Source organism: Elephantulus edwardii, unplaced genomic scaffold (genome assembly GCF_000299155.1).
Source record: "Elephantulus edwardii isolate Elephantulus edwardi_28Jun2011 unplaced genomic scaffold, EleEdw1.0 scaffold00106, whole genome shotgun sequence".
Taxonomy (NCBI): domain Eukaryota; kingdom Metazoa; phylum Chordata; class Mammalia; order Macroscelidea; family Macroscelididae; genus Elephantulus; species Elephantulus edwardii.
Genome location: NW_006399856.1, coordinates 492125 through 506161, shown reverse-complemented (window position 1 = coordinate 506161; position 14037 = coordinate 492125). Strand labels below are relative to the sequence as shown.

Below are 14037 nucleotides of genomic sequence, written 5' to 3'. Positions count from 1 at the left end.
GAAACTAATGGGAAAGAGGATGTATGGGTGGCAAAATGCTGTTAACTTGCAGATTTGTATAAAAATATCGTAGCTGAATTAATTTTATAGGTTGTCTATCATTTGGATGATGCATAACAAGTGATTGCAAAAACCACTTGTTATGCATGACCAAGGAGGATAGAAGGAGAACTGATGCCTTTGAGCTGTGGTGCTGGAGAAGAGTATTGAGAATACCATGGACTGCTAGGAAAACAAACAGATTTGTCCTGGAAAGGGTTAAGCCGGATGGCTCCTTGGAGGCAAGGATTCTGAGGCTCCGTCTAACTTACTCTGGACATGTTGTGAGGAGAGACCGGTCCTTAGAGAGGGACATCATGCTTGGGAGGGTGGAGGGACAGCGCAGGAGAGGAAGGCCCTCTATGAGGTGGATTGATTCAGTGACTGGGATAATTGGGATGGGAGTGTCAGAGACAATGCGATTGGCACAGGACAGAGCGGAGTTTAGGGCTGTTGTACATAGGGTCGCTATGAGTCGCAGGCGACTCGACGGCACATAACAACAACAACAACAACATCATTTGCATGATCTCTCAAAGTGGATTCAGTTCTAACTTTGAAGAGTGTCTTAAAGTCTTCCACTGTACTTTATTAAGACAAATGTGATCTTTTTTTATTAATTTGTCATTTGTTCAATAGTTTCCTTGAGCAATGTCTCGTGCATAAAGCATGTTAGAGAAAGTAAGGAAAGAAGCAGAGTGCATTTCTAGTGGTTAACTGTAAATGTTTCTATGTGGTTTGTATTAGCTATGCCTACTGAGCATGCAGATACTACAGCATATTAATTTAAAGAGGATGTGGAGAATTAAGTAACAATAGTCACAGTGACACCTAGAATGGCATCATCTGTGGGCTCCACAGCACTTTCAAGGGCTCCTAGTTTAGAAATGGACTCTCAGGAATTTCTTCAAAAGCAATTCTAACTTCAACCTCCACACTTCTGGTAAAGAGCCAAGCATGTTAAATGCTTATCCCACTCAGGGACTCCCATTCACCCCTAGAAAAACAAACAATTCTCACATATTGGAGAAAACTATCATGTCCTTCCTTGTTGTGGTTCTAGCTTCTCCTCAACCCAAAAAATAATTCTCAAAGTTTGGTGCTCCTTGCCTAGAATCTATTTAAGGTTTATATTCTAACGTCCCTAGGAAGCTCTGGTGGCCTAGTGGTATATACTTGCACTACAATCCCACAGGTACATGGTTCAAATCCACCAGCTGCTTCACAGGAAAAGGATGGACAATCTCCTTCCAAGCAATTTACTGTGCCTGAAAACCTGCTGGATGGTCAAGTACGAGTCAGTTCCAACTTCACGTTACACAACTCCTTCAACATCCCTTGGACAAGCTTTTCACTTAAGGTTAAGAAATATACTCAGGGTAAAGGGAAGAGGCGAGGAAAGAGTTCATACTAAAGGAACATCCAGTAAGAAATAGTGGTTTAGAGTTCTTTACCTCTGTTCTTCCTCTAGGTATTACAAATAAAAATAGACAAGACCAAAGTACTATCAATGGCAAAAACCTTGCCCACTAAGTTTACAATCTACTTATAACTGTATGTTGACAAGTTTAAGAAACTATAACTAACACCACAAAACAACCTAAGTAGAAATTATTGAATGGAAATGAAATGTTTTGTAAACTTTCATCTAAAACCAAAATAATATTCCACAAAAGATCCCTATGAAACGCAGCTCTATTTTGACACAAATGGGATTGCCATGAATGAATCTACTGTCATCAGGGACATTATCAATTCTGTTCCATTATCTCTGGAATTCTGATAATTGAGCACTATCTTGCCAATATTCCCCATCATAATGGTGATTATAATGACCAATGAAGAAACTCTGATCAAGTGCCTAAACACTTAGAACAACTTACGATGATGAATCATTTTCTTTAGGGTAATCTTCATTTAACTCTGAGCCAGATAATATTCTTTTTCTCTTTTCAGTTCTGTTGAGATAAAAGGAAAAAAGTAATTAAATATCAGTCAGAATCAACTCATTAAGAATATAAACCAACATGTCAAAGGCAAAAACTGTAACTGCTGTTATCCAATTCTCCATACCATGTTTAAAATTAATATATATATTTGCACGCCCCATTATGTAACTATTATAAACCATATAAAAACATATTTATAATTAACTACTTAAGATATAGTCTATTTTCTTTATTTGTGCTAACATACTTTACTCACTGGGTATTTTCCTTCTTTCCATCCTCCTATCAGTGGTTTTCTAAAAGAAATTTATAAACAAGTACAGCTAATGATTAAGCAAAAGTCTTTCATACCTGTTTTCTAATAATCCTGATCTAAGAGGTGTTGATGCAGATGTCAAAGGAGGAATGGTCCGGGGGACAGGTATTCCACTTCCTGTTGGAGTCTTAATAGACCCTCTGCTAGGATTACCAAGAACTTTTCTAAAGGGAACATCATCTTTTGTTTCCAAAGTTCCCCTTTTTGAAGAGGCCTGTAAGAATAAAGATTAAAATAAATCTTCAAATTAATTGGAATACTTCCTCCCCTTTTATTCATTGTTGCACATTTCCTTCCCTTTCTTCCCTCCTCTTCCCCTAGCCCACCCCACAATGCATCTCTTGTTCCAGATTGTTCATGTACATATAATGTCAATCATATACTCCTTTCAGATAGTTCTTCCCCTCATCTGTTCTAAAGCAGTGTTCATTATCTTCTCTTTCCCATTCCCTCCCCAACAGCCTATGTTTGTCCTATAACAGCGGTGATATGCAGTATTTGTGCTTTAGTGACTGAAATTTCACTCAGTATAACGTCCTCAGGATACAGCAGGGTTTAGGGCTGTTGTATGTAGGGTTGCTATGAGTCGCAAACGACTTGACCGCACATAACAACAACAACATAATGTCTTCAAGGCTCTCCCATGTTGTGTAATGTTTTACTGTTTCATTGTTTTTCAATGCTACATAGTATTCCATTTTGTGAATGTACTATAGTTTCTCTGTCCATTTGTTTATTGATGGGCACTTGGATTGCTTCCATCTGTTTGCTACTGTGAATAACACAGCAGTAAACATGGGCATGCATACATCTGTTTGAGTGGTGGTTCTGATTTCTTTCACTACGTGGAACTGTTTTATCAAATGATATTTCAATCTCCAACTTTCTGGGAAGGCGCCAGACTGCCTTTCACAGTGGTTATACCATTTTATATTCCCACCAGCAGTGAATAAGAGTTCCAGTCTCTCCACAACTTGCCAGCATTTATTGTTTGCTGCCCTACTGAACTTTTGCTATTGTTGCTGTGGCAAAATGGTATCTCACACTTGTTTTGATTTGCATTTCTCTGATAGTGAAGAGATTTTGAACATTTCTTCATGTTTTTGTTTGCCAATGTTCTCTTTGGTAAAGTGTCTATTCATATCCTGTGCCCATTTCGTGACTGAATTGTTTATCTTTTCTCATTGAGGTGCTGGAGTATTCTATAAATTTTATATGTAAGTCCCTCATCAGAAATGTCACTGCCAAGTATTTTTTTTCCCAGTCTGTGGGTTCCTGCTTACCCTGTTGGAGAAATTTTTTGATGTGCATAGGGATTTGATTCTTAGAAGACTCCATTCATTTATTTTTTTCCTCTCCTGGTTGAACAACTGGAATACTTTTAGATTTATGATTGATATATAAAGAGCTTTTAAAAGATCCACAACTGGTGATCTATCTGCAGAGATTCTATGCTTACTGATCTATGATGGGTTGCATGGATTTATTTTTTTTTCAAAGCACTGCAGGTGATTCTAATGTACAGATAACATGAGAAACTGAGTTTGACAATTTCTTGCAGGAAATATTACTAAAAAATTGTATACTTAAAATTCCATAGCACACCTATAGGTAGAAAAGAAGAACCCTATTCTGAATTACTAATATACAAACAAAAGACAAAATTAGTAATCCGCATAGACTAGACTTCCGAGGAAAAATAAACTCAATGATGACTATGATACGGTGACAGAGAAGTGAGAAAAAGGAGTTGCTGTTGTTGTTGCAACTCATAGCAACCCTATGTACAACAGCCCTAAACTCTGCTCTGTCCTGTGCCAATCGCACTGTCTCTGACACTCCCATCCCGATTATCTCAGTCACTGAAATCAATCCATCTCATAGAGGGCCTTCCCCTCCTGCGCCGTCCCTCCACCCTCCCAAGCATGATGTCCTTCTCCAAGGACCGGATCTCTCCTTACAACATGTCCAAAGTATGTCAGACAGAGCCTCAGAATCCTTGGCTCCAATTTTACCAATTCAACTTAAATGCTAAGTCACATGTACCTCATTTGATTCTTTAGACATTGACAGTTAAAAGGAATACAACAATTATATGACAATGAAGACTAGGAAGGTCAAACAGTTCATGGGTAGCAACAAATTGAGTCTATCTCAAAGACACAGCAAGAATAATCAGAGAACATACAGCAACTTAAATATATTAGTTGAGAAACAAACCAAAGGCTTGTCAATCAAGTTCTATTAACTCTACATTAAGGGCCATGTGATTTCTCTATAGAAGACGGCCAATTTGTTTCCACTAAATTACAATCTGAAATGAAAGAAAATACTGTCTGAAGTAATCTGGACAAATGATTTAAAAATTTATTTTGGAATACTCATTACCACTGAGTGGGGAGTGGGTTTCTAAGGCTGTTGATTTCACAAGAGATTGCTTATTTTTCTCCCAAGGAGCTGCTGATGTAGTCTGCTGGAAGCTGAGCTACTAGTATATAGGAGACACACTTCTTCAGTGGTATGAATTTACCAGCAGCTCTTTGGGATATCACCTTCCAGCATACTACACCACTAGAGTTCACATATTTTGGAATAGGTAATAGATTTTTCAAGTTAAAAAAATCAGATAATATTAAAAGATGGCCGCACTCTTTCTGACTACAACATCCACAAAGAGTCAACTCTGCACCTTGTCCTTCGTCTGAGGGGTGGCTGTTAATTCTTCAAAGTGCCCAATGATGGCATTACTCTGCACTATAGCCTTTTCTCTCAGTTTAAGTTTAGAAATTACCAGTTTCAGTAATCACTGAATCTGTTCAAAATGTTAATAAGTTTTGTTGCATGGTAAAAAAAAAAGTTACAAATCGATAGTGGCAAGACGCTGCACTGAAATTCCAGACGTACGCAGTTCAAATCCACCAGATGCTCTGCTGGAGAAGGAGGGGGCAATCTCCTCCTGTACCAGTTAGATCTGATTTGATGGTACACGTAAAAATAATACAATAAAAATAATTTAAAAAAAAAAGTTACAAATCGAAACGTCTCACTGCTACTACCTTTATTCTCATCCCTATCTACTAATTTTCCCATCTCTTCTAAAGGATTGCTACTATATAGTAAAATACACTTTTCTAGGCATTATTTCAAAATAATATTCAAGATATTGTTCTCTTAATTGTACAGATTGGTTCGGAGGCTTAGAATACTTCACAAGCTTTTAAATGTCCCCAGCTAGTACGTTAAGAAGTGGTGCTACCACGCCAAAGTCAGGAAGTTCAAATTCACCAGCTGCTCTGTGGCAGAAAGGCGTGAAATCTTGGGCAATTTAGAGCTTCTAAAAATCCACTGCAGGGTCAACTAAGGGTCAGTTCTGACTCAATGGAACATAACATAATGTAAGACAGAATGTAATTAATTTTTAGAAAGAATTTTATAAATACAGATTAAAATAGTAAATTTTCGGTAAATACAAAACATCCTTACAAAAAGACAGAAATTAAAAGCATTACAGTCTAATGCCTATTTCTTCACTTAACAGAATACACACCATGTTGCTGTTGTTGTTAGGTGCCACTGAGTCAAGTACCAGCCATCCGAACCCTGTCCTATCCTGTGCCATCCTCACACATCCTGACATACTAGCGCCCACTGCCCTATGTTGCGGGTCTTCCTCTCCTTCGCCGACCCTCTGCTGTTCTTTCTAGGAATAGCCCCTCCTAGCAACATGCCTAAAGTATATGAGGTAAAGCTTCATCATCTTTGCTTTCAAAGAGCATTCTGGCTACTTTATCCAAGATATATTTGTCGTTCTTTTGGCAGTCCATGGGATATTCAGTACTCTTCTCCAACACTATAGCTCAAAGGCATCAAATATTCTTCTGTCACCTTATTTACTACTCTCAGATGCACATAATAGTATGTAATTATTAGTAAAATTGAAAAGCTAAAGATACAAATGAACATACCTGATTGTCTGAGTATGAAAGTTGCTTGCCGGTTTCTTTTTGTGAGGTCCTACTACCCAGAAGAGCTCCAAAACTGCCAGACCCCTGAGATTTCATGGCTAGCAACAGAGAAAGGAATAAATGCTCAATTAACTTACATTCATATAAAATACTGACAAAACTGAAGAGATACAGTAAAAGTAAATCTATGTTTATTGATCAATTCTGACAAAGTAAACGTTACACACAGTAATGAAAATTCAGAGTTGGAGTCTCAAGTTAAATAGCAAATAATACGTAGAAACACGGGAAATTATTTCATTATGATTTTATATTTAAAATAATATTTTAAAGCAAATGCTAGAAACTCTTCTGCATGATTTTTATAATTAACACAACAGTGGATTACACTGGAAAACAAGGAAATACACTGGAAATACTGATAGGTGATTGCTGTCAGGTCAAATCAGCTCCAACTCAGAACCTATGTACAACGAAACCCTGTGAGATTCTGTTCCAGCCTCGCAATCTTTGCTATTCTCAATAAAGCTTATTGTTGTAGTGACTGTGCCAATCCATTTCCTTGATGGATGATCTCCTCTCTTGATCTCTACTTTTGCAAACATATCTTTCTCAAGTGACTGGCCCTTCCTGATGCCCAAAGTATATTAAACAGGTCTCATCATCCTTGCTTCTAAGAAACACTCTTCCAAGACAAGTTTGTCTGTTCTTCTGGCAGCCGTGGGATATTTATTATCTTTACCAACAATGCCATACAAAGGCATCAATTCTTTCCACATGCATATAAGGGGACTGAAAATACTATGGCTGAGATTTGATACACCTTACTCTTTAAAGTGGTATATCGGATCTTTAGCAGTTTAAAGTCATCCTTTGCAGATTTGACTAGTGAAACAGAACACAGCATTCAACTTATGGACTATTGATTTTTTAAATTAATTAATTTTAATGAAACTTTACAGAGACTTAGGGCTTCCATTCAATCACTGTTGGCACTTTCCCCCCCTCCCCATCCCCTCCCCCCCAGCTCACTCTTCTCCTTGAAAAGTAAAACTCTTTCATTGTTATGCAATTCCTCTCCCCAGGTCCATTCAACTGTGCAGCCTTCATTCTGAACTCTTATAAGGACAATAATAATCATATATCCCTTTTAAACAGTTCTCCCCCTCATCTGCTTCAATGCATCATTCATCTCCTCCTTTTGTCTTCCCTCAACCCCGATGTCAGCCCGTTTTATAACAGTTGTCCTTCTATGACTGAGATATTTCACTCAGCATAATATCCTCCAGGGTCACCCATTTTGTATATTTCATGAGTTCCTTGTTTTTCAGTGCTGCAGAGTATTCCATTGTGTGAATATACCAGAGCTTCTCTATCCATTTGTTTGTTGATGGGCATTTGGGTTGTTTCCAGCTCTGCTACTGCACACAAAGCTACAATAAACATGGGTGTGCTGGACTATAGATTTTTATGGATATTATAGATTCAAGTAAAATAAAATCCTTGACAACTTCAATCTTTTCTCCACTTTTTCATAATGTTGTTTATTGCTTTAACTGTGAGGATTTTTATTTTCTTTGAATTCACTGAAAGGTAGGTATACTTCAGTGATATACATGTCAGAACAATATACATATGCACACATACCCTCCAAAGTATTCTCTAAAAGTTTATTAAGAATAAAAATTTTCTATCCTAAAGATATCAATGATCGTTCAAAGAATATGCAAGATACTTGGTTATCATGAGATGCTATAAAAGAAATACAACGAGTAGATGGTTTTAACAAATTTATTCTCCTACAGTTTAGGAAGCTAGAGGTCCAGATTCAGACTATTAGCTCTAAGAGAAGACTCTCTCTATCAGGTATGCAGAAAGGCTTTTTTTTTTCATTCAGCATCCATCGCTTTCCATTTGTCGGGGAGCTTCCTAGTTCAGGGGCCCACGTCCAAATTTATGCACTCTTATCTACTCCTCGTGATTATTTCTTGGTGGTACTGAGGTCTCCCAGTCTCAGCTAGGTTTTCTCCGTTTTCATAGCTTGTAAGATATAGTGCTGCAGGCCACACTCAGGAAAACAACCTCCTTTACATGGATTTAGGGCTGTGATGGTATTAAGGGCAAGCATTCCACCCTTCCTCCTTTTATCATTGTTTATCAGATCATGATATATCATTACATAAATGCAATGCATTTTTTTGTGTGTGTGGATAAAGTTTAATCCAAAACATTCCACTTTTTGGATCCTAAAAATCCATGCCTTTGTCATAGGCAAAACAACACTTTCACTCCATTGTATCTTCCCAAAAGTCTCAAAATCAACAAGTCTAAATTCCACCTTGGGGCAAAATTCCTTTTCATCTGTGAATACATAATAAAAGTTTTCTTTTTCCAAAGTACAATGGTAACTCAGACACAAAGTAAACATTACTAATAGAAATAGGAGAAAGGGGAGAGGAAGAAAAGACAAGTAAATCAAATATCCAGCAGAACTTGAAAATACTCTTCTGTTCTGAATCAGGGGCTCTGCCCTCCTGACTCTGGGTGCTGGTCATGTTCTGTGCTCAGGGTGCACTTCCTTGGTTGTGAGCATCATCTTTGCCTTCCAGGCAGATGCTGAGAGAGCATCTCAGCCCCTTAACTCTGGCCATCCTCCTAGTCTGACTCTCCGTGACCTGACCCTTCTGCTTCCTCAGTTCTGCATGACGACGTCCCCATCTTTAAGGCAGCCCCACACTCCAATAGGATGCACTCCACTTTTGGCATTTATTTCAGAGGTCCCTCCTCCACCCAGCTTTTCTTTTTTTTCCAGTTTTAAAAAACCATTTTATTTTTGTATATATACTTCTAAGATTCTAAATCTTGGAAGTTTCTAGGTCAGGTTCAGGTAAATGAAGGGCTTTTATGAGTAACTTATATTGCCCAGACCCAAGATAAGCTGCAAACACAGTCTGAAGCAAAATGGGGAATAGCATCTTTCTAAAGACAGGTTTAGAAATCCTGATCCAGAAAGTTAAGATGTTTCCTTTCTCTGGTAGCAAGGCTGACATATACCTGGCTGCTAGGCCACCATTCACAGGTATAGCTAAAACAACAGGGTAAAGACCCCCGAAAAGAAGACCAAGTTTCACAGCTCAGATAACCTGTACTCAAAGGTAAACTTACAAAACCTTTGTAAGCTAAATGTGCTGTAATAAATGGAATAACTGCCATTGGTAAATCAGCTGCTATCCGAGCCTGTGTCACATTTAAGATGCGTCGAAAAAGACTGTTTAATACTAGGCCACAAAGAGCAGCATTAAGTCCAATATATGTTGATCCAAGTTCAAGTAGATTCTTTTCAATTTCTGGAAGTTGGTTAAGTTTTCTGGTTATAAATTCAATAGGTATTATGTTTTCCTTGATTGTATCATCTGGTTCATGATTTTTCATCTTGGAGCCTTATTCCCGGGGAGCTCTGGTGGCCTAGTGGCAAGAAGCTGCGCTGTAATCCCAAAGGCAAGTAGTTAGAATCCACCAGATGCTCAGCTGGAAAAGGAGCAGCAATCTCTTGTACCAGATCCTTATATTCTCCTTCTTTCAACAGCCTCCACTGGTTTTCCTCAACTACACAAGGGTACGAGATAACCTCTGCTTATCTGGCCAGGGTGCAGCCACCTTTGGCTGACCAGCTTTTCTCTGTTTATCTCTTGCAAGATAAGAGATGTGACAGGTCATATCTCAGGAGACTCTGTACAAAGGTTAAGTATTCCATCAATTCCCGCAACCTTATTTTTTATCAATACTTTCAGTGCAGCTTGAATTTCTTTCTTTCTTTTTACCATTAATTCTTGATCTTACGCTATTTCCTGAAATGATTCCGTGTTGATCAGCTGGTTTTGGTAGAGCAATTCTATACTCCATTTCTTTTGATGTTTCCTGCATCCAAGATGTTTCCCAAAGAATCTTTCAGTATTACAACTTGAGGCTTGAATTTGTTCTTCAGGTCTTTCAGAGAAGCATGCTCTTCCCTTATGGTTTTCTATCTCCAGCTCTTTGCATACTCATCATACTACTTTGTTTTGTCTTCTCAAACTGCCCTTTGAAATCTGCAGTTCATATATTCTCCTTCAGCATCTCCTCCCTTTGTTTTGCTTTCTCTAGGTTCTAATGCAAGTTTCAGAGTTTTTTAAAATCAAGAAAGCTGTAAAAACAAGTCAAAAACATCAAAATGTATTTTAAATGAAAGGTACTAGAGGGAGAGGGTAACTTGATCGTATGATTTTCTGCAGAACTCAGTTTTCATAGAAAAATATAATTACAAGATATGTTTCCTGTAGGCAGGCAAGTCCTTAAGACATATAATAAGATTTCCCAATTGCCGTTTAAATCCTTCTCCTTTTATAGTCATAGTCTTTCTAACTGATAACATGTCTCACGCTAACATGATGACTGCTTACCTGCATGGAGTCGATTTTGATGGACTGCATCTAGAAACAGTCTCATTTCCTCTGCATCCTTACTTGGTACTTTGTCAATAGACAAAAAGCTGTTGTCTTGAAGAGTTAACATTAGACGGCTTTGTTTTGCTCCACTAGGTCGAAGTACCACATTTTTAATATTATGACTTAGCTGATTGGGACAAAAGGGAAATTATTTTATCATAAAAAAATTGTAATGAAGTACAATAAACTGTCTAATGAATATTAAGCTTTGTATTTTCCAAGCTATGTTTTTCACTCTTCCTCATAGTAATTTAGATTTTATCTCCTACCGACCAAAAAAGCCAAATTTTCATGCATGTAAGTAAAAATGTAATGCCTTTAGAAGGTATAAACATATCCCATTAGAACTCATGTTACATAATTCTAGCACTCTTAATCTTATTACAAAGAATCCCGTATTTCAGATATGATTACAAAGTTATAGAGCTTAAAATTTAATGTTGGAGCATAATCAGTTTGGAAAAACAAACTGAAGAATGGAAAACTAATTTGCTCTGTTCATTTTTATCCTAACTCAAACAAAAAGTTCTAAAAAAACCAAACTAGTTTCTTTTTGTAGTTGTTGAAAAAAAGCCTGTAAGATAGTGGCAGGCACTTGTAATGTAAAAGGATATATTAATCCAAGCTACAATCTTAAAAAGAATGTCAATCTTCCAGGTCACCAATAGTACAAGTTCACCACTATAAGAACATTTTTTTTCAACCATCTAAGCAGAATTTAATTTCATTCACTCACCAAAAGCATATACCTAGAACCTCTCTCCAAGAACTTAATATGTGACATGAAGTAACAGCTTTTATTTTTTTGTCATTTTTCCAGGCTAAGCTAATAAATCTTGCAATTTATTTATGATCTAAGTAATTCCTGCCAGTCAGGAAATCCTTATTGTCTTAATATTCTCTCTTAAGATGCCTTATGCTGATGAATATAAATAAGTAATAGTATATTTAAAACTATTTTAGGGGAGAACTGACCTTTATCAATTTTTAGGTAAGAATTAAAAACCCCTATTTTAGTAGATGTTTTACTTTTTTTTCCCCTTAAAACAAAAATCAAACCCACTGCTTTTAACTGTGATTCATAATGACCCTATAGGACAAGAGAAGAATTGTTCCACTGGGTTTCCAAAGCTACAAGACTTTAAGGAAACCAGCTGTGTGCATCCTTCTCCTATGGAACTGCTGTGGGTTCAAACTATGGACCTGTTGATTAGCAGGCAAGTAGTTCAAGCACAGTGCCACCAGGTCTCCTTTTAGTTTTAATTATATTCATATCCTTGAATTAAAAATTTTCTGGTAAAATTTAGTAACCAGTTTGAGATGTCTTCACTCCAAATACTTAAAAATACAGTTTTAGCATACAAAAGAAGAAGTAGCTTTTCGGTCAACTTGCCACTTTCTAAAAATGAAACCTAAATGTAAGGGGAAAGTGTATTTATGAGAGCAGCTTCTTACCACAAATCATAAGCAATTTCTTTCATAACTCAAAAGCACAAACTAATGGAAATTTTACCTCAAATCGGGTTCTCAAGCATAAAGCTACATATTGTTCATACAAAGTTTAGCTTAGAATATTGTATTTTCACAATTAACAAGTGTAGAATTTTAAAGTACAGAAATATGCTCCTACATCCACATCATCAAAATAAGCAGTTTGGGCTGCAGAATATTAGTAGGACAAGTGCCAAAACAAAGCTGCTGACTTCTAAAGTGATAAAATTAATATTTTTCTAAACTGTATCTAGATGTAAAGAGCAATAAAAATTACTTTGAACAATTATCCTTGAATGGTCCACATTCATCCTGTAACTGCTGGCAGGTTTTAGGATAAACATTTTTTTTAATAAACATTTATTTCTAAAAGATATTAATATATTCTATTAAAAGCTAACAAGCTAACACTAAATATTAGTGTTGAGTCCATCATAAATGCTTAAAATAATAAGTGAAGTATCCTAATGTGATTTTTAGAGTATAATATAGTATCCAAGTCCCACTCAGCTTCCTCCCACTTCAGTTTGGTGTCCACTTCCTGCTCTTTATTATGTATCAATATATAATGCAACTCAATACTTTATAATGCCTGTACCTAAAGTATTAGCATCCTGGAAATAAGCAAGAATTATCTGTCTAGAAGGAAGGCTTCCAAGGTACTATGACAGAGAGCAGCTATACACCAAAGGTCTGATCCAATTTGGTAATACCTGAAATATCCTTGGAATTCCTCCAGTATTGTAGTGAACCACAAGGCTTATTTTATTATCTTTTTCCACGATTTCAAAGGATCCTTCTTTCCACTTTGTAATCCCAGTTTGCATACTTCGAATTCTGATAGGACCATGTATCTTCAGCGGAGACATACTTTCTTTAAAAATAAATTGCTTCTAGTCAAATTAAGAAGAAAAAAATAAAACTTCACCTGACATATCCTAAGAAAGAAAAAGTTAAAAATTTACATTACAAAAGTTATATTTTATTCGTGATTAAAATAAAGAGTTTAAGAGACCTTAATGCACCAATGTGAGTCCCTTTCTCTATTTCAATGTATCAGTTTCATCAAGTATCAGAGAAGATAAAAGTATCAACATTAAGCAACCACATTTAACCATCTAGTTCTTCAGCAAATGTTCATTTCTTTGCCATAAATTCAGCTACGTATGTCTAAATTTTACATTTTACACCATGTTACCGTCATTAAACCTATGTTAATTAGGACTACTACAGGTGCAATGGTCCTCACAACAATGTGATTTTTACCCTCATCATTTAAATACCTACTCTTGTTTTTCTTTATCAATGCTAATGAATCTTGAATTACAAATATAAGATACAGTTTCCAATCACCTGACTCTATTTTACAAAATGGAGTTCTTCTTAAAATATCAAAGCACGATCCCAGAGGTGCAAGGTTCGAATCCACCAGATGCTCTGCTGGAGAAGGAGGGACAATCTCCTGCACCATTCAGATCTGATTTGACAGCAGATGTACAAAAAATAAAAAAATAAGTAAAAAAAAAATCAAAGCAGTATAAGAAGAAAATGAATAAAAAACTTTAAAGATACTCTAATTAGTTTAACCAACAGAACCGCAATTTTAGAAAATCATTTTAGCTCTAGAAAAAACAAACTGAAATCTCTCTTAAGACTACCTGATACTTATGGTTAGCATTACCATTCCTGAAGAGAATCTTCAGCAATTTTACTACTGACAGTCATTCAAGGTTATCCAAATGAACAGCTAATGTCAAAATGGCACTGATATGATACTGAATACTTTAAAAAAT

The 14037-nt window shown here is 36.5% G+C and overlaps 1 protein-coding gene and 1 pseudogene across 1 annotated transcript in view; both read right to left on the bottom strand.

The window, feature by feature from the left end:
* USP37 (ubiquitin specific peptidase 37) overlaps window positions 1-13113 on the bottom strand; it is a 78228-nt gene extending 65115 nt beyond the window's left edge. The window contains exons 1-5 of the mRNA XM_006891942.1: window positions 12958-13113; window positions 10709-10880; window positions 6270-6367; window positions 2340-2518; window positions 1923-1997 (exon numbers count right to left, since the gene is read on the bottom strand). Of these exons, the coding sequence (XP_006892004.1) occupies window positions 1923-1997; window positions 2340-2518; window positions 6270-6367; window positions 10709-10880; window positions 12958-13113 (680 nt within the window). The remainder of the gene's footprint in view (window positions 1-1922; window positions 1998-2339; window positions 2519-6269; window positions 6368-10708; window positions 10881-12957) is intronic.
* On the bottom strand, window positions 9125-9701 carry LOC102867181 (annotated as a pseudogene).
* Window positions 13114-14037: the final 924 nt, after the last annotated feature.